The sequence below is a fragment of the Eucyclogobius newberryi genome, unplaced genomic scaffold (genome assembly GCF_026437365.1).
Source record: "Eucyclogobius newberryi isolate DKJ021-1_F unplaced genomic scaffold, fEucNew1.0.hap1 SCAF_16, whole genome shotgun sequence".
Classification (NCBI taxonomy): Eukaryota; Metazoa; Chordata; class Actinopteri; order Gobiiformes; family Gobiidae; genus Eucyclogobius; species Eucyclogobius newberryi.
Window position 1 is genome coordinate 3,836,012 of NW_027315790.1, and position 19,254 is coordinate 3,855,265.

The 19,254-nt window shown below is 51.6% G+C and overlaps 2 protein-coding genes across 2 annotated transcripts in view; one reads left to right on the top strand and one right to left on the bottom strand.

The window, feature by feature from the left end:
- Positions 1-14,593, top strand: part of LOC140361577 (probable acyl-CoA dehydrogenase 6) — a 39,121-nt gene extending 24,528 nt beyond the window's left edge. The window contains exons 6-9 of the mRNA XM_072447297.1: positions 738-911; positions 2,944-3,105; positions 13,499-13,649; positions 13,929-14,593. Of these exons, the coding sequence (XP_072303398.1) occupies positions 738-911; positions 2,944-3,105; positions 13,499-13,649; positions 13,929-14,019 (578 nt within the window). The 3' untranslated portion in view covers positions 14,020-14,593. The remainder of the gene's footprint in view (positions 1-737; positions 912-2,943; positions 3,106-13,498; positions 13,650-13,928) is intronic.
- Positions 14,563-18,989, bottom strand: bet1 (Bet1 golgi vesicular membrane trafficking protein). The gene is made up of 5 exons (XM_072447299.1): positions 18,876-18,989; positions 16,215-16,321; positions 16,075-16,131; positions 15,526-15,701; positions 14,563-14,918 (listed from the first exon to the last, which is right to left on the bottom strand). Exons 1-4 carry the CDS (start codon positions 18,892-18,894, stop codon positions 15,546-15,548), a joined length of 339 nt encoding a protein of 112 aa, XP_072303400.1. The 5' UTR covers positions 18,895-18,989; the 3' UTR covers positions 14,563-14,918; positions 15,526-15,545.
- Positions 18,990-19,254: the final 265 nt, after the last annotated feature.

The following is a 19,254-nucleotide window of genomic DNA, read 5'->3' on the forward strand; positions in this document are numbered from 1 at the left end:
AGAGACTTTAAAGCAGCTCTGCTTGTGTACAAGTCTCTCCATGGCCTAGCACCAAATCTTACTTACATCTTGGATATGTTAGTGCCATATGAACCATCTCGGACTCTGAGGACCTCAGGGACCGGCCTCCTGCTGGTGCCCAGAGTCAGGACAAAACATGGGGAATCTGCGTTTCAGTTTTATGCAGCTAAAATCTGGAACAGTCTTCCTGAAGATGTGAGACAGGCTTCTACTCTGACAATGTTCAAATCTAAGCTAAAAACAGTTTTGTTTAGCTGCGCATATGACTGAAAGGATTTTTTCTTTGCACTCTTCTCTTTTGTTTGTGATTTTATTAGTTTAGAAAATCAGTTGGATTGATAATTTTTAATTTTATTAATTTTATTGTATTTCTGTAATTTCTTTGTGATTTGAATGCATTTTCCTGCTGTGTGAAGCACTTTGAATTGCCTTGTGTATGAAATGTGCTCTACAAATAAACTTGCCTTGCCTTGCCTTGCCTATAACTGTGTATAACTGTGTATAACTGTGTATAACTGTGTATAACTGTGTGTAACTGTGTGTAACAGTGTGTAACAGTGTGTAACAGTGTGTAACAGTGTGTAACAGTGTGTAACAGTGTGTAACAGTGTGTATCTGTGTGTAGTGTAACAGAGTGTAACAGAGTGTAACAGTATCTGTGTGTAACTGTGTATCTGTGTGTAACTGTGTGTAACTGTGCTTGTGTTGTGTTGCAGGGATCCACATTGCTCGCTCCATCAGTAAAATGGGCATGTGGTCCTCGGACACAGCGGAGGTTTTCTTTGATGACGTCCGTGTGCCCTGCTCCAACGTGATTGGCCAGGAGGGCATGGGCTTCACCTATCAGATGCTCCAGTTTCAGGAGGAGCGCCTCTGGGCTGTGGCAAACAGTGAGTCTGAGGAAACCTCTTATTTGGGTTTTAGAGTGTGTCCTGGGCCTGAGTCCAGTACACACCTGAGGGGGGGGGGGGCTCCAGGTTGTTACCGCTGCACCAGGACACCAGCCGCTCCACCTCCTGTAGACACTCATCCCCGTCCAAGAAGGTGGAGTCAGTGCTCCCCCTGCAGGTGGAGTCAGGCACGTTGAGCTGGGAGAGCTTGTCCTGGAGCAGAGCAGGAGGTGGTGTTGATGCAGAGCTGAAGTCCACAAACAGGATCCTGGTGTAGGTTCCCCGGGAGTCCAGGTGCTGCAGGTGAAGTGGAGAGCCAGGTTGATGGCGTCGTCCACAGACCTGTTGGCTCTGTAGGTGAACTGCAGGGGGTCCAGCAGGGGGTCCAGCAGGAGGTCCAGCAGGGGGTCCAGGAGGGGGTCCAACAGGAGGTCCAGCAGGAGGTCCAGCAGGGGGTCCAGGAGGGGTCCAGCAGGGGGAGGTGAAGGACTTGAGGTGGGGCGGGACCAGGCGCTCAAATGACTTCATGACAGACGTCAGCGCCACAGGTCTGAAGTCATTAAGTCCAGTGATCCAGGGCTTCTTGGAGACAGGGACAATGATGGACGACTTGAAGCTGGGACATGGCCTGACTCCAGGGAGGTGTCTGTGAAGACGGGAGACAACTCTTCTGCACAGTGTCTCGGAGTGGCAGGGGAGACACTGTCTGGTCCAGCAGCTTCTTGGGGGTTGGATTTCCGAAATAGTCTGTTCAAATCCTGTCTCTAAACAGAGATAGACGCGGGGGAGGAGGAGGAGGAGGGTCCCGGGGTTGGGTTGGGTTGGTAGAGGTGGTCACAGTGGGGGGGAGGAGGGTCCCGGGGTTGGGTTGGTAGAGGTGGTCACAGTGGGGGGGAGGAGGGTCCCGGGGTTGGGTTGGTAGAGGTGGTCACAGTGGGGGGGAGGAGGGTCCCCGGGTTGGGTTGGTAGAGGTGGTCACAGTGGGGGGGAGGAGGGTCCCCGGGTTGGGTTGGTAGAGGTGGTCACAGTGGGGGGGAGGAGGGTCCCCGGGTTGGGTTGGTAGAGGTGGTCACAGTGGGGGGGGAGGAGGGTCCCCCGGGTTGGGTTGGTAGAGGTGGTCACAGTGGGGGGGGAGGGTCCCGAGGTTGGGTTGGTAGAGGTGGTCACAGTGGGGGGGAGGAGGGTCCCGGGGTTGGGTTGGTAGAGGTGGTCACAGGGGGGGAGGAGGGTCCCGGGGTTGGGTTGGTAGAGGTGGTCACAGTGGGGGGGAGGAGGGTCCCCGGGTTGGGTTGGTAGAGGTGGTCACAGTGGGGGGGAGGAGGGTCCCCGGGTTGGGTTGGTAGAGGTGGTCACAGTGGGGGGGAGGAGGGTCCCCGGGTTGGGTTGGTAGAGGTGGTCACAGTGGGTGGGAGGAGGGTCCCGAGGTTGGGTTGGTAGAGGTGGTCACAGTGGGGGGGAGGAGGGTCCCGGGGTTGGGTTGGTAGAGGTGGTCACAGTGGGGGGGAGGAGGGTCCCGGGGTTGGGTTGGTAGAGGTGGTCACAGTGGGGGGGGGGGAGGGTCCCCGGGTTGGGTTGGTAGAGGTGGTCACAGTGGGGGGGAGGAGGGTCCCCGGGTTGGGTTGGTAGAGGTGGTCACAGTGGGGGGGAGGAGGGTCCCCGGGTTGGGTTGGTAGAGGTGGTCACAGTGGGGGGGGAGGAGGGTCCCCGGGTTGGGTTGGTAGAGGTGGTCACAGTGGGGGGGGAGGGTCCCGGGGTTGGGTTGGTAGAGGTGGTCACAGTGGGAGGAGGAGGAGGGTCCCGAGGTTGGGTTGGTAGAGGTGGTCACAGTGGGGGGGAGGAGGGTCCCGAGGTTGGGTTGGTAGAGGTGGTCACAGTGGGGGGGAGGAGGGTCCCCGGGTTGGGTTGGTAGAGGTGGTCACAGTGGGGGGGAGGAGGGTCCCCGGGTTGGGTTGGTAGAGGTGGTCACAGTGGGGGGGTTAGTAAGTGAACGGTCTCTTGAGTGTGAGATGTTGACCTCTGCCCTCTGCTGCAGTCATGACGACCATGGAGACCATCATCCAGGAGACGGTGGAATACACCCGGCAGAGGAAGGTCTTCAGCCGGTCCGTGCTGTCCCATCAGGCAGTGCACTTCAGGCTGGCCGAGCTCCAGACCGAAGTGGAGCTGCTGCGCTCGCTCTTCTACAGAGCTGTGGGTACGATTCCCCTGGGGCACGACACACACTGGGGCACGACGCACACTGGGGCACGACGCACACTGGGGCACGACGCACACTGGGGCACGACGCACACTGGGGCACCACGCACACTGGGGCACGACGCACACTGGGGCACCACGCACACTGGGGCACCACGCACACTGGGGCACGACGCACACTGGGGCACCACGCACACTGGGGCACCACGCACACTGGGGCACCACGCACACTGGGGCACCACGCACACCGGGGCACCACGCACACCGGGGCACCACGCACACCGGGGCACCACGCACACCGGGGCACCACGCACACCGGGGCACCACGCACACCGGGGCACCACGCACAGTGGGGCACCACGCACACTGGGGCACGACGCACACTGGGGCACGACGCACACTGGGGCACGACGCACACTGGGGCACCACGCACACTGGGGCACCACGCACACTGGGGCACCACGCACACTGGGGCACCACGCACACTGGGGCACGACGCACACTGGGGCACCACGCACACTGGGGCACCACGCACACTGGGGCACCACGCACACTGGGGCACCACGCACACTGGGGCACCACGCACACTGGGGCACCACGCACAGTGGGGCACCACGCACACTGGGGCACCACGCACACCGGGGCACGACGCACACCGGGGCACCACGCACACCGGGGCACCACGCACACCGGGGCACCACGCACACCGGGGCACCACGCACACTGGGGCACCACGCACAGTGGGGCACCACGCACAGTGGGGCACCACGCACACTGGGAAACACAAACATTCTGGCGTAAGGTCAGTGTATTTATGGTTATTTGATTTTTGTTTTTAAAATGCCAAAAAATAATACCAGGGATTTTTGGTTTTAATCTTCCAATAAATAAATAAATGTATGATTTTGAAAACAAATGTAATTTACTTTTTAACTATAGCAAACAATACAAGAAAAAAAGGAGGACAGTGTCAGGGACCAGGAGGACAGTGTCAGGGGGACCAGGAGGACAGTGTCAGGGGGACCAGGTGGACAGTGTCAGGGACCAAGAGGACAGTGTCAGGGACCAAGAGGACAGTGTCAGGGGGACCAGGAGGACAGTGTCAGGGGGACCAGGAGGACAGTGTCAGGGGGACCAGGTGGACAGTGTCAGGGACCAAGAGGACAGTGTCAGGGACCAAGAGGACAGTGTCAGGGGGACCAGGAGGACAGTGTCAGGGGGACCAGGAGGACAGTGTCAGGGACCAAGAGGACAGTGTCAGGGACCAAGAGGACAGTGTCAGGGGGACCAGGAGGACAGTGTCAGGGGGACCAGGTGGACAGTGTCAGGGACCAAGAGGACAGTGTCAGGGACCAAGAGGACAGTGTCAGGGGGACCAGGAGGACAGTGTCAGGGGGACCAGGAGGACAGTGTCAGCGACCAAGAGGACAGTGTCAGGGACCAAGAGGACAGTGTCAGGGGGACCAGGAGGACAGTGTCGGGGACCAGGAGGACAGTGTCAGGGACCAAGAGGACAGTGTCAGGGACCAAGAGGACAGTGTCAGGGGGACCAGGAGGACAGTGTCAGGGACCAAGAGGACAGTGTCAGGGACCAGGAGGACAGTGTCAGGGACCAGGAGGACAGTGTCAGGGACCAGGAGGACAGTGTCAGGGACCAGAGGACAGTGTCAGGGGGACCAGGAGGACAGTGTCAGGGACCAGGAGGACAGTGTCAGGGACCAGGAGGACAGTCTCACAGTGTCAGGGACCAAGATGACAGTGTCAGGGACCAGGAGGACAGTGTCAGGGACCAGGAGGACAGTGTCAGGGACCAAGAGGACATTGTCAGGGACCAAGAGGACAGTGTCAGGGACCAGGAGGACAGTGTCAGGGACCAGGAGGACAGTGTCAGGGACCAGGAGGACAGTGTCAGGGACCAGAAGGACAGTGTCAGGGACCAGGAGGACAGTGTCAGGGACCAGGAGGACAGTCTCACAGTGTCAGGGACCAGGAGGACAGTGTCAGGGACCAGGAGGACAGTGTCAGAGGGACCAGGAGGACAGTGTCAGGGACCAGGAGGACAGTGTCAGGACAGTGTCAGGGACCAGGAGGACAGTGTCAGGGACCAGGAGGACAGTGTCAGGGACCAGGAGGACAGTGTCAGGGACCAAGAGGACAGTGTCAGGGACCAGGAGGACAGTGTCAGGGACCAGGAGGACAGTCTCACAGTGTCAGGGACCAGGAGGACAGTGTCAGGGACCAAGAGGACAGTGTCAGGGACCAGGAGGACAGTGTCAGGGACCAGGAGGACAGTGTCAGGGACCAGGTGGACAGTGTCAGGACAGTGTCAGGGACCAGGAGGACAGTGTCAGGGACCAGGAGGACAGTGTCAGGGACCAAGAGGACAGTGTCAGGGACCAGGAGGACAGTGTCAGGGACCAGGAGGACAGTGTCAGGGACCAGGAGGACAGTGTCAGGGACCAGGAGGACAGTCTCACAGTGTCAGGGACTAGGAGGACAGTGTCAGGGACCAGGAGGACAGTGTCAGGGACCAGAAGGACAGTGTCAGGGACCAAGAGGACAGTGTCAGGGACCAAGAGGACAGTGTCAGGGACCAGGAGGACAGTGTCAGGGACTAGGAGGACAGTGTCAGGGACCAGGAGGACAGTCTCACAGTGTCAGGGACCAGGAGGACAGTGTCAGGGACCAAGAGGACAGTGTTAGGGACCAGAAGGACAGTGTCAGGGACCAGGAGGACAGTGTCAGGGACCAGGAGGACAGTGTCAGGGACCAGGAGGACAGTGTCAGGGACCAGGAGGACAGTGTCAGGGACCAAGAGGACAGTGTCACGGACCAGGAGGACAGTGTCAGGGACCAGGAGGACAGTGTCAGGGACCAGGAGGACAGTGTCAGGGGGACCAGGAGGACAGTGTCAGGGACCAGGAGGACAGTGTCGGGGACCAGGAGGACAGTGTCGGGGACCAGGAGGACAGTGTCAGGGACCAGGAGGACAGTGTCAGGGACCAGGAGGACAGTGTCAGGGACCAAGAGGACAGTGTCACGGACCAGGAGGACAGTGTCAGGGACCAGGAGGACAGTGTCAGGGACCAGGAGGACAGTGTCAGGGGGACCAGGAGGACAGTGTCAGGGACCAGGAGGACAGTGTCGGGGACCAGGAGGACAGTGTCAGGGACCAGGAGGACAGTGTCGGGGACCAGGAGGACAGTGTCGGGGACCAGGAGGACAGTGTCGGGGACCAGGAGGACAGTGTCGGGGACCAGGAGGACAGTGTCGGGGACCAGGAGGACAGTGTCGGGGACCAGGAGGACAGTGTCGGGGACCAGGAGGACACAGAGCCAGTCAAATCCTTTCATTGGAGCTGGTTTGTTGCAGCTTTTCTCCTTTTTGACTTTAAGCTAAAAATAACTGTGTTTTTGTGTTATTAATTTATTCTATTGCATTTTTTGGATTCAATTTATTTTTGTAACGCCCAAAATCACAACAGTGACGGCCTCAGGGGGATAAAATACTCTTTATATACTCTTTATATACTCTTTATATACTCTTTATATACTCTTTATATACTCTTTATATACTCTTTTTATACTCTTTATATACTCTTTATATACTCTTGTAGGATATGCAGATGTCCTACCCCTGTTGCCATGGTGACAGGAATGCGGGCTAGGTGTTATCTACTGCCCGTGTGGAGTTTTACGGCCCTCAGAAGAAAGAGGATGTTATAGCGACAACAGAGACGCTCTGAACTTTGAAAATAACTTTTCATCAAATGACTCCTTTTGGATTACAGAGAGTAACGATCTCTCCAAGACAAACGCTCAAACGCTGAAAGACTTTGCGGTTTTAGTGGTTTTAACAGACAATCATCGGATTGCAAAAATGTGTCCACCAGATGACTTTACATGTACATATTGTGATATCGTGTTTAACATGTCATTTTAACTGTTTCATAACTTGTTTTGTGGACAATTTTACCTTTTGTGTAACTCTTGTGGCCTAAAGCCAGATCTCGTCTCCTTATCAGCTCTGACCCCAGCGTGCATGCTGATTGGCTGAAGCCACGGCGCCAAAACCCCGCGGGGAAAGACAAAGGAAAGAGCAGGAGTTACAGACCAGTTCCATCCAGAGTTCCATCCGAGCTCCAGAGCGACTTCCATCCGAGTTTCTTTCGAAGCTCGACCCTCCATCCAGGGTCCCACCAGCAAGGTCCATGAGGCCTTGGGAGCAGGCCTCGGGCCTAGTTAGCGTGAGCGATGCTACGCTACGGGACAAAGACTTTTCCAAGAGAAGCTAATGTTCCCTCCCGGAACTAAGAAACCTGTGCCCGTTTTTAAAAACGTGATTGATGCTGCATCACGCAAAATCAAGCATGGACCTTTTGCTACTTTTCAAGTCCACAGCCTTTTACCAGCCACATCTGTGGAGCAGCACGACCGCCTTTTCATTCGGGAACGCCTCAGAGCCAAGGAGAACGCCTCAGAGCCAAGGAGAACGCCTCAGAGCCAAGGAGAACGCCTCAGAGCCAAGGAGAACGCCTCAGAGCCAAGGAGAACGCCTCAGAGCCAAGGAGAATGCCTCAGAGCCAAGGAGAACGCCTCAGAGCCAAGGAGAACGCCTCAGAGCCAAGGAGAACGCCTCAGAGCCAAGGAGAATGCCTCAGAGCCAAGGAGAACGCAGATCGCAGAACCGATCCAGTCCTTCTTTGGCCAGACGACGTCAGAGCCGAGCTCCAGAGCAGGCCCTTGGACCCCACGCAGGCCCTTGGACCCCACGCAGGCCCTTGGACCCCACGCAGGCCCTTGGACCCCACGCAGGCCCTTGGACCCCAAGCAGGCCCTTGGACCCCACGCAGGCCCTTGGACCCCAAGCAGGCCCTTGGACCCCTCGCAGGCCCTTGGACCCCTCGCAGGCCCTTGGACCCCTCGCAGGCCCGTCTCCTCAGGATCACAGCTTCTGGTTCCGTTCGTATGAATGCACTTCACAGGCTGAATTTCATCTTAGACTTAACTCTAACACAGATAGATCTAGAACCATCATGTCTAGTGTTTTCCATCTGTTATCGACTCATTTGCATATTCCTAATTCATATTTATCTGTTTAATTCTTTGGTCATTAAATCTTCATAACCCACATTTGGTTAAGTGTTCCTTCATTTCCAGAAAAGGGGTCAATGTCACGGTTACGTTCTCAAACCTTTAGATCAACGAGCAAAATAATTTCTAATTAATTAATTAACTTAGATATCTGATTTTAGAGTTGTTAAATTGCCGATTATCCGGCTGGTGCCCCCATTCTACTCTTAAAAACATGATTCAAACTCACCCACACTTATGCAGTGTGTCATGTTTGAATTCTTGAACAATTCTTTAATCAATATCAACCTGAATGCCCCGCCCCCTTCACAAGTGGGAGGTCATTCAGAACCTTACAGTACTTGTACTAGTACTTACAGTACTTGTACTAGTATGTTACCCTACACTCTTTATATACTGTAGGCCAAAATTGAATAATAATTTGCCATTTTTTCTCGTTGAGAAACCATGAAATCTCCAGAGTTCTGTGTCTCCTGGGGCCAAAGTGGCTGTGTCTCCTGGGGCCAAAGTGGCTGTGTCTCCTGGGGCCAAAGTGGCTGTGTCTCCTGGGGCCAAAGTGGCTGTGTCTCCTGGGGCCAAAGTGGCTGTGTCTCCTGGGGCCAAAGTGGCTGTGTCTCCTGGGGCCAAAGCGGCTGTGTCTCCTGGGGCCAAAGTGGCTGTGTCTCCTGGGGCCAAAGTGGCTGTGTCTCCTGGGGCCAAAGTGGCTGTGTCTCCTGGGGCCAAAGCGGCTGTGTCTCCTGGGGCCAAAGTGGCTGTGTCTCCTGGGGCCAAAGTGGCTGTGTCTCCTGGGGCCAAAGCGGCTGTGTCTCCTGGGGCCAAAGCGGCTGTGTCTCCTGGGGCCAAAGCGGCTGTGTCTCCTGGGGCCAAAGCGGCTGTGTCTCCTGGGGCCAAAGCGGCTGTGTCTCCTGGGGCCAAAGCGGCTGTGTCTCCTGGGGCCAAAGCGGCTGTGTCTCCTGGGGCCAAAGCGGCTGTGTCTCCTGGGGCCAAAGCGGCTGTGTCTCCTGGGGCCAAAGCGGCTGTGTCTCCTGGGGCCAAAGCGGCTGTGTCTCCTGGGGCCAAAGCGGCTGTGTCTCCTGGGGCCAAAGCGGCTGTGTCTCCTGGGGCCAAAGCGGCTGTGTCTCCTGGGGCCAAAGCGGCTGTGTCTCCTGGGGCCAAAGCGGCTGTGTCTCCTGGGGCCAAAGCGGCTGTGTCTCCTGGGGCCAAAGCGGCTGTGTCTCCTGGGGCCAAAGCGGCTGTGTCTCCTGGGGCAGCGAGTCAAAGCCAATGAAGGGCTCTGGGCGTAACACATGGTGCATGTGGACCAGAGACAGAGCGGCTTCTGGTCTATAGTATAATGTATAGTATAATGTATAGTATAATGTATATAATAGTATAATGTATAGTATAATGTATAGTATAATGTATAGTATAATGTATATAATAGTATAATGTATAGTATAGTATAATGTATAGTATAATGTATAGTATAATGTATAGTATAATGTATAGTATAGTATAATGTATAGTATAATGTATATAATAGTATAATGTATAATGTATAGTATAGTATAATGTATAGTATAATGTATAGTATAATGTATATAATAGTATAATGTATAGTATAATGTATAGTATAGTATAATGTATAGTATAATGTATAGTATAATGTATAGTATAATGTATAGTATAGTATAATGTATAGTATAATGTATATAATAGTATAATGTATAATGTATAGTATAGTATAATGTATAGTATAATGTATAGTATAATGTATATAATAGTATAATGTATAGTATAATGTATATAATAGTATAATGTATAATGTATAGTATAGTATAATGTATAGTATAATGTATAGTATAATGTATAGTATAGTATAATGTATAGTATAATGTATAGTATAGTATAATGTATAGTATAATGTATATAATAGTATAATGTATAATGTATAGTATAGTATAATGTATAGTATAATGTATAGTATAATGTATATAATAGTATAATGTATAATGTATAGTATAGTATAATGTATAGTATAATGTATAGTATAATGTATAGTATAGTATAATGTATAGTATAATGTATAGTATAATGTATAGTATAGTATAATGTATAGTATAATGTATAGTATAATGTATATAATAGTATAATGTATAGTATAATGTATAGTATAGTATAATGTATAGTATAATGTATAGTATAATGTATAGTATAATGTATAGTATAGTATAATGTATAGTATAATGTATAGTATAATGTATAGTATAGTATAATGTATAGTATAATGTATAGTATAATGTATAGTATAATGTATAGTATAATGTATATAATAGTATAATGTATAGTATAATGTATAGTATAGTATAATGTATAGTATAATGTATAGTATAATGTATAGTATAATGTATAGTATAGTATAATGTATAGTATAATGTATAGTATAATGTATAGTATAGTATAATGTATAGTATAATGTATAGTATAATGTATAGTATAATGTATAGTATAATGTATAGTATAATGTATATAATAGTATAATGTATAGTATAATGTATAGTATAATGTATAGTATAATGTATATAATAGTATAATGTATAGTATAGTATAATGTATAGTATAATGTATAGTATAATGTATAGTATAATGTATATAATAGTATAATGTATAGTATAATGTATAGTATAATGTATAGTATAGTATAATGTATAGTATAATGTATATAATAGTATAATGTATAGTATAATGTATAGTATAGTATAATGTATAGTATAATGTATAGTATAATGTATATAATAGTATAATGTATAGTATAATGTATAGTATAGTATAATGTATAGTATAATGTATATAATAGTATAATGTATAGTATAATGTATAGTATAGTATAATGTATAGTATAATGTATAGTATAAAAGCAGTGTTTCTTTTTGTCATTAAACAGTGAGACTTAGTTCTTTAGATCTTTATCAATTCAAACTAAAGTCTCTCCATAGCGAGTTTGAGAAGCGAAGGGGCGGAGCTACAAAAGCGTTACACGTTTGAAGCTGACGCCGAGCGCTCAGGGCGCTCAGGGCGCTCAGGGCTCAGGGCGCTCAGGGCGCTCAGGGCTCAGGGCGCTCAGGGCGCTCAGGGCTCAGGGCGCTCAGCGCTCAGGGCGCTCAGCGCTCAGGGCGCTCAGGGCTCAGGGCGCTCAGCGCTCAGGGCGCTCAGGGCGCTCAGCGCTCAGGGCGCTTAGGGCGCTCAGGGCTCAGGGCGCTCAGCGCTCAGGGCGCTCAGGGCTCAGGGCGCTCAGGGTTTGAATGTATTCTACAAACCACAAGGAGCAGAGTCGTCTTTAGATGATTCAAAATTGCCTCTTATTTAATTATAAACCGTGAAAAAGACGGTTCAGCAAATCCAACGTTTTCAACCTCTGACAATTGTGTAAATAACGTTTTTATAAATGCAACAGAAAAGCATCAGTAGTTTGTAGTGTTTCTAAAGCCTCGATCTGATCTGAGACAAGCTTCAGGTGCTGATAATATAACTAATCTAAAACACTTTATAACCCGCTGACCCCTGTGCCCGCTGACCCCTGTGCCGGTGCCCTGTGCCCGCTGACCCCTGTGCCGGTGCCCTGTGCCCGCTGACCCCTGTGCCCGCTGACCCCTGTGCCCGCTGACCCCTGTGCCGGTGCCCTGTGCCCGCTGACCCCTGTGCCCGCTGACCCCTGTGCCGGTGCCCTGTGCCCGCTGACCCCTGTGCCCGCTGACCCCTGTGCCCGCTGACCCCTGTGCCGGTGCCCTGTGCCCGCTGACCCCTGTGCCCGCTGACCCCTGTGCCCGCTGACCCCTGTGCCGGTGCCCTGTGCCCGCTGACCCCTGTGCCCGCTGACCCCTGTGCCGGTGCCCTGTGCCCGCTGACCCCTGTGCCCGCTGACCCCTGTGCCCGCTGACCCCTGTGCCGGTGCCCTGTGCCCGCTGACACCTGTGCCCGCTGACCCCTGTGCCGGTGCCCTGTGCCCGCTGACCCCTGTGCCCGCTGACCCCTGTGCCCGCTGACCCCTGTGCCGGTGCCCTGTGCCCGCTGACCCCTGTGCCCGCTGACCCCTGTGCCCGCTGACCCCTGTGCCGGTGCCCTGTGCCCGCTGACCCCTGTGCCCGCTGACCCCTGTGCCCGCTGACCCCTGTGCCGGTGCCCTGTGCCCGCTGACCCCTGTGCCCGCTGACCCCTGTGCCGGTGCCCTGTGCCCGCTGACCCCTGTGCCCGCTGACCCCTGTGCCCGCTGACCCCTGTGCCGGTGCCCTGTGCCCGCTGACACCTGTGCCCGCTGACCCCTGTGCCCGCTGACCCCTGTGCCGGTGCCCTGTGCCCGCTGACCCCTGTGCCCGCTGACCCCTGTGCCCGCTGACCCCTGTGCCGGTGCCCTGTGCCCGCTGACCCCTGTGCCCGCTGACCCCTGTGCCCGCTGACCCCTGTGCCGGTGCCCTGTGCCCGCTGACCCCTGTGCCCGCTGACCCCTGTGCCCGCTGACCCCTGTGCCGGTGCCCTGTGCCCGCTGACACCTGTGCCCGCTGACCCCTGTGCCCGCTGACCCCTGTGCCGGTGCCCTGTGCCCGCTGACCCCTGTGCCCGCTGACCCCTGTGCCCGCTGACCCCTGTGCCGGTGCCCTGTGCCCGCTGACCCCTGTGCCCGCTGACCCCTGTGCCGGTGCCCTGTGCCCGCTGACACCTGTGCCCGCTGACCCCTGTGCCCGCTGACCCCTGTGCCGGTGCCCTGTGCCCGCTGACCCCTGTGCCCGCTGACCCCTGTGCCCGCTGACCCCTGTGCCGGTGCCCTGTGCCCGCTGACCCCTGTGCCCGCTGACCCCTGTGCCCGCTGACCCCTGTGCCGGTGCCCTGTGCCCGCTGACCCCTGTGCCCGCTGACCCCTGTGCCCGCTGACCCCTGTGCCGGTGCCCTGTGCCCGCTGACACCTGTGCCCGCTGACCCCTGTGCCCGCTGACCCCTGTGCCGGTGCCCTGTGCCCGCTGACCCCTGTGCCCGCTGACCCCTGTGCCCGCTGACCCCTGTGCCGGTGCCCTGTGCCCGCTGACCCCTGTGCCCGCTGACCCCTGTGCCGGTGCCCTGTGCCCGCTGACACCTGTGCCCGCTGACCCCTGTGCCCGCTGACCCCTGTGCCGGTGCCCTGTGCCCGCTGACACCTGTGCCCGCTGACCCCTGTGCCGGTGCCCTGTGCCGGCTGACCCCTGTGCCCGCTGACCCCTGCGCCCTGTGACTTCTCCCGCTGACCCCTGACCCCTGTGCCCGCTGTAAAGCCTGTGTTTCTCTCCACAGCTCTGTACCTGAAGGGCAACGACGTGACCAAGCTGGCGTCTATGGCCAAGCTGAAGGGCGGGCGCCTGGCTCGGGAGGTGGCCGACGGCTGCCTGCAGTTCTGGGGCGGGATGGGCTTCACCAGCGACTGCCTGGTCAGCCGCTTCTACAGGTCAGAGGTCAAACACCAGCTGCTTTTCTCCTTTGGCCTGGAATGTTCCACCCTCTAATATTGCATTTTATTATTTGAATGCAGATATGTTTATGGCTGAAAAATACATGTATTCTTACTGTCTCCTCTCCACAGATCTGACCAGTAACTTGGCCTGGTAGTGTCACTTGCTTGTCTCTATGGAGATAGAAACGTTTAATGCCATAGGTGGAACATTCCATACAAAGCAGAAAACACACTAAATGTTTCACTCATTTATTTATTTATTATTTTGTCCAGAGATTCCAGACTCATGTCCATCGGAGGAGGAGCTGATGAGGTCATGCTGGGAATCATCTGCAAGTACATGGACACACTGCCCAAGAAGTGACCGACCCCCAGCCGTCCTGTCCCGACCCAGCCTGTCCCGGGTCAGCCGTCCACACAAGTGCACTTCACTTTGATCCGTTGCCATGGATACTAATTGTTTTCAGGTACTAGAATGTGATATAACCAGAGGCAAGAGCCAGATTTCCCATTAATGACATTGAACTTTGCCCTGAACTATCCAAAAGGTCAATTTGATTTGTGATGAGCAGCTGGACATCAGCTCGTATATTACAACAGAAACCTGCATTTCAACTGCTCTGTATGAAATATTGTGATGTCATCTGAAACCGTTTCCATGGATACAGCTCCAGATTCTACAGTAATGGAAACACAATCAGGCCAAGTATGTTTTTGAAACGTCCCATTTGTAACTTCAAGATCAGGGAAATCTTTTAGAAATAGATTTGATACTAATAAGTATTTTTGATAAGTGTTGATCAGGAGTGTGATGTAATAACACAGATGTAATACAGATGTAATAACACAGATGTAATAACAATGTGATAATACAGATGTAATAATGAAACAAAAGCATGTTTGTAAAATAAAGATTTAATGGTTGTAAACAGTTTGAACACATGTGCACTTCAACTTATTTTGAACATTGGTAGTTTTATTTTTCAGGCAATTACAGCTGAAACTGAAAAGTCCAAACAATAGAACTTCAAAGAGATGAAGAGTTGGTGATGATGAGGCGGCACCTTCTCTTTGTCGAGGGGCCATGGAATGATTAGTATCACTGTGTTTCCCATCCACAAGACACAAGGTTTAGTTTTTAATCTTTAATTACCAACATATACTTCCTCTCACTGGGGTCAGAGCTGTGGGACATTAGTTTCTGCTTCTTACACTTTTTATTGGCAGAACTGCATCAAAAGTTGTCGTGACTGATGATTGTAGCTGAAAGAGGAGAGGACGGTTCTGTTTGCATTTCAACTGTAAAGCATCAGATTTAAAAGAACGTCCATGATGTAGGACTGGAGACCATGAGGCACTGTCTCCAGAGAACCTACACTGGCCCAGCTTTGTTCTGGAGGATCAGATCAAACAGTTTCTCAGATTTCTGACATCAAAGATGGAGATTCAGAGGTTTAAAGTCCCTTAGTCATCACAAGACTCATTGTGAGCGTTTCAGTAACTCTACAAATGCATCATCTGTGTCCTTTAAGTACTCATGACTTATGGACTTGAACCAGCAGGAGACGTCTCAATCTCTATCTTTGATGTAAAACTATCTTTTTATGAGGCTCAGAAAAGGAGTGAAGACGACGAGCTCTTTAACTGGACTGGAACAGATAAAAGCTCAAAGTTACTTTTGTATAATGTGTGTCCTTTAAAGTCTGTAAAGTACTGCAAACCAATTTATTTTTTTTCTTCTAAAACATGATGTTAATTAATCATCTCGTAATTATCTTGCTAAGTCTGATATTACTTCATATTTTTGTTGAGTTTTCTATGAATCGTTCTTCCTCCACGGCCTCTCCAAACACATGTCTACAAGTCCAACCTGGGGCCGGCGCGTCGGGGTCACCTCAGTCGAATGAACCAGTACAGCACAAAGAAGATGAAGAGGCAGAAGAGCAGCATATAGCACAGCAGTTTGCTCTGGCTCCCTCTTGACAGCTGTTTGACCCGGCCGATGGTGGCCCCCAGGAGCCCCCCTGTCGAGTCGAAGTCAGAGTCCTGCACAGAGGCAAACGGCCCTCATGAACTGCAGGGCAAACAGATGTAGACTTACATTTGCATAAATAACAGATTAACCCAAAACGTTGCATAGATTTGTTTTTTAAATACACATATGTGTAATTATTTCAGCTGATGCAGATAATGTGCTGCTTTAATCTGCAATATTAAATCTAGAGACGTATTAGTTCATCTGCTGTTTGTGCTCGTGCATCATAATCCCAACACCATACGCTGCACACACATAAACCAATAAGATAAACCAATGAGCGCTGAGCTGAGGCCAGTGTGTGTCTGCAGCCGAGACCTTAGAATCAGGAGGATTTCCCCCTCAAATAGACTACGATATTATCAAAGAATAAGCAACACTTGCCATGTCCTCCAACATCTTGTTCTGGTATTTGACTTCAGTTCCTATGTCGATGGTCAGCTGTAGAGAGAGGGCACATTGGTCAGAAAGAGTGGCCTCTGAGATCGTCCTGAACTGAAGCAGAATGAGCCTGGAGGACTCACACTTTTGAGGGCGGTGACTTTGGCCCTCAGGCCCTCCTGCAGCTCCTCGTTCTCCTCCTCGTACACGCTGTAGCCACTGGCCACATAACTCCCCGCGCCTCCTTCTCCTGCACAAACACACACAGCATTGTAGAGCGTTCTCACTCGTCCTTTCAACTTGACCAGTCGTCCTAGTCTGGTCTGAGAAACTCTGTCCTACGATGAGACGGGGCCCGAGCTCGGGGCCAAGAGAGCAAAAGAAGAACATTCTTACATTTAGTAGAAGTTAAAACACTCAGCAATCTAATGAGATGTCGTCTTCACTGATGGAAAAATGTAAATGTTATGTTCAAATTGACTATAAACTGGGACTAATCTACAAAAATATGAGCATTTTGCATAATAAAGGAAGCCAAAATAATGTCAAGTATAGTCGTAGGGCCCCGTGCACAGGAGTCGTAGGGCCCCGTGCACAGGAGTCGTAGGGCCCCGTGCACAGGAGTCGTAGGGCCCCGTGCACAGGAGTCGTAGGGCTGGTGTTTCGGGCTAGTTTAACTGGGCTGTTATTTGGGGGCGTGTCTTGCTTCATGCTGCTGACACGCCCACTTCAGCCCAAACCAGGCTTTAAACTCTTACATTTATAACATTTTGAAGCATCTGTTAAAAGTCTGGCGGTAATGCGAGATGGCGGAGGAGAGTGGATCGGTGGTCGAAGACGTTCTGGACGGCGTGGAGGAGCAGCCTTTTCTGCCTGCACGTGCCCGGAAACGTAAAAAGTCCCTTAGCTCGTCCGAGGGTTCTGGGAATGAGCAGCAGGATGAGGCTGAAGCTATTGATATCCGGGGTGAGAGCAGAGACTGTAAGGTGATCATAAAGCTTGCACAGGATAGTGCATCCTTTAAGGAGTGGAATTCAGTGGCATTGTCAAAGAGCCTAACTGTAGCTGTGGGAGTGATCAAGAGTGCGAGTGTCCTTAGAGATGGCTCGCTGCTGGCCGTGTGCAAGGACGCGGCTCAGCAACGGAAGGCGATTGGAACTAAACGTCTGGGTGGAAAGGACATTCTTGTGTCTGATGCTGAAAGAAACACGGTCAGAGGAGTTATCGTAGGTGTCCCTACGGCGACGTCTGTGGATGAAGTTAAGGAGAATTTGACGGGAGCTACGGTGGTGGACGCTAGGCGGTTGAAGGTGACCCGGTCTGGGGTAAGATGTGACAGCTTGTCGGTAATGGTAACACTTGAAGGGAGGTGCCTGCCTCGTAAGGTGTTCATTGGGTTCATGTGCCATGACGTTAGGCCATATGTTCCACCGCCCCTGCGTTGCTTTAAGTGCCAGCGCTTTGGGCATATTGCAGCGGTCTGTAGAGGGAGGCAAAGATGTGGTAAATGTGCAGGAGATCACGAGTATGGGAAGTGTGACGTGGGAGCAAAACTGAAGTGCTGTAACTGTGGGGAAGAACATAGCTCTGCCTACGGGGGATGCAGGTTTAGCAAAAGAGCTGCTGAGGTGCATAAAATAAAGGTCTCTCAAGGTGTATCCTATGCAGATGCAGTCAAGAAAGTTTCAAGTAACGAGTTTAGAGTAAATACAGAGAGAGGAGCCAGCGCTGCTCCCAGCCAGGGCGAAATGAGAAAGGCCAGCGTGGCTCCCAAGAAGTGTGAAGGTTTCAAGAGTGGAGGTCCCAAGTGTGCAGGTTCCAGAATTAATGAGAATACCCTGGTTGTGGATAGAGAGGATTTTGTACTCTTCATGGTGGATGTTGTAAACTGTGCTGCTCAGACTCAAAGCAGAACTGAAAGGATCAGGATCATTGCTAAAGCTGCAGGGAGATTCCTTGGAACAAAGGAGCTTGATTGGGCAGATATAGAAAACAGGCTAAAGGCGCTAAATGGGAGTCGGAGTGATGGGGGTCTGCTTTTGGGGAGTCAGGGTGATCAGAGTGACGAGATGGGGGTGGGGGTGGTCTCCTGTCCTCGTCCAGTCTCGTAGACGCACGGCTACCAAGCGGCGACATCAGTGGACATATTAAAGCCTATAGAATGAAGCCTAAAGAATAAAGCTGTACGGTGGAGTACTTTTACGGACTACGACAGAGTCTGAGGACTACGACAAAGTCTGAGGAATAAAGTCTGGCGGTAATGCAAAAATTGGATGCCAACCGCCATAAAACAACAACAACAACAACAACATGAGCCTCCACTTTTTATGGACTCCACTGAACATTCTCTGGTTGTGGTTCTGGTTCTTCAGAGCTGCACTGATTGTTTCACCACTGTCACTCACAAACTGATGATGTTATCAACGTATATAAAATCTAACTTGAATGTAATAATAAAGACTTTATATTCTTAAAGGTATAGTCTCACAAGTTGCCAGTTCTACAAACTGTCCTTAAATCGACTTTTATTTCATGGTATATCCAGTGGTGTTGTTGGTAACTAAGTCTTCATTTGGAGGACAAGAGCCGGGTTAAAGTGCTTCACACATTCTGTGTCAAAGGCAGAGAAAGTTCAAAAAGATTCATTTGTAATTCCAATAGTTTGTATTTAGACCTTGGGGCAGATCATGAGATTATCGGGCACAAAGTCTACTCTGTTTACACTGGTGGCGGCTAATGCTAGCGGCTAATGTTTGCTAACGGACATGGAGGCCAGATGTGGGCTTTAAACGCGCTGTTCTGACCCAGATTGGCGCGTCTCATCTCCGGTTCTCACGCGGCGGCTCTGCTCGGGACACGGCGCGGATCCACAGCGGACACGGAGACAAGTGTCCCAATGGCGTCGCAGACTGAGGACTCGGGCCGGAAGCGGAAGTGACGCAAAGCCACGACATCAGACGGTGGCCGCGAAGGATCAGGTGCCACAAGAAGCGAAGCGAATTTGATCTGATCTGGTTCTTCTTCTGGTGTTTTCAACTCTCTGACATGTTTTTGATTTTTTGTCCTCAAGTTGTTGTTTTTCTTGCGTTACAATATTTGAGAGACGAGTTTAGAGTATTTTGGTGCCGTGTGCAGTGGCGGCTGGTGGTACAAATTATAGGGGGCGCTATTTGACATGACCGT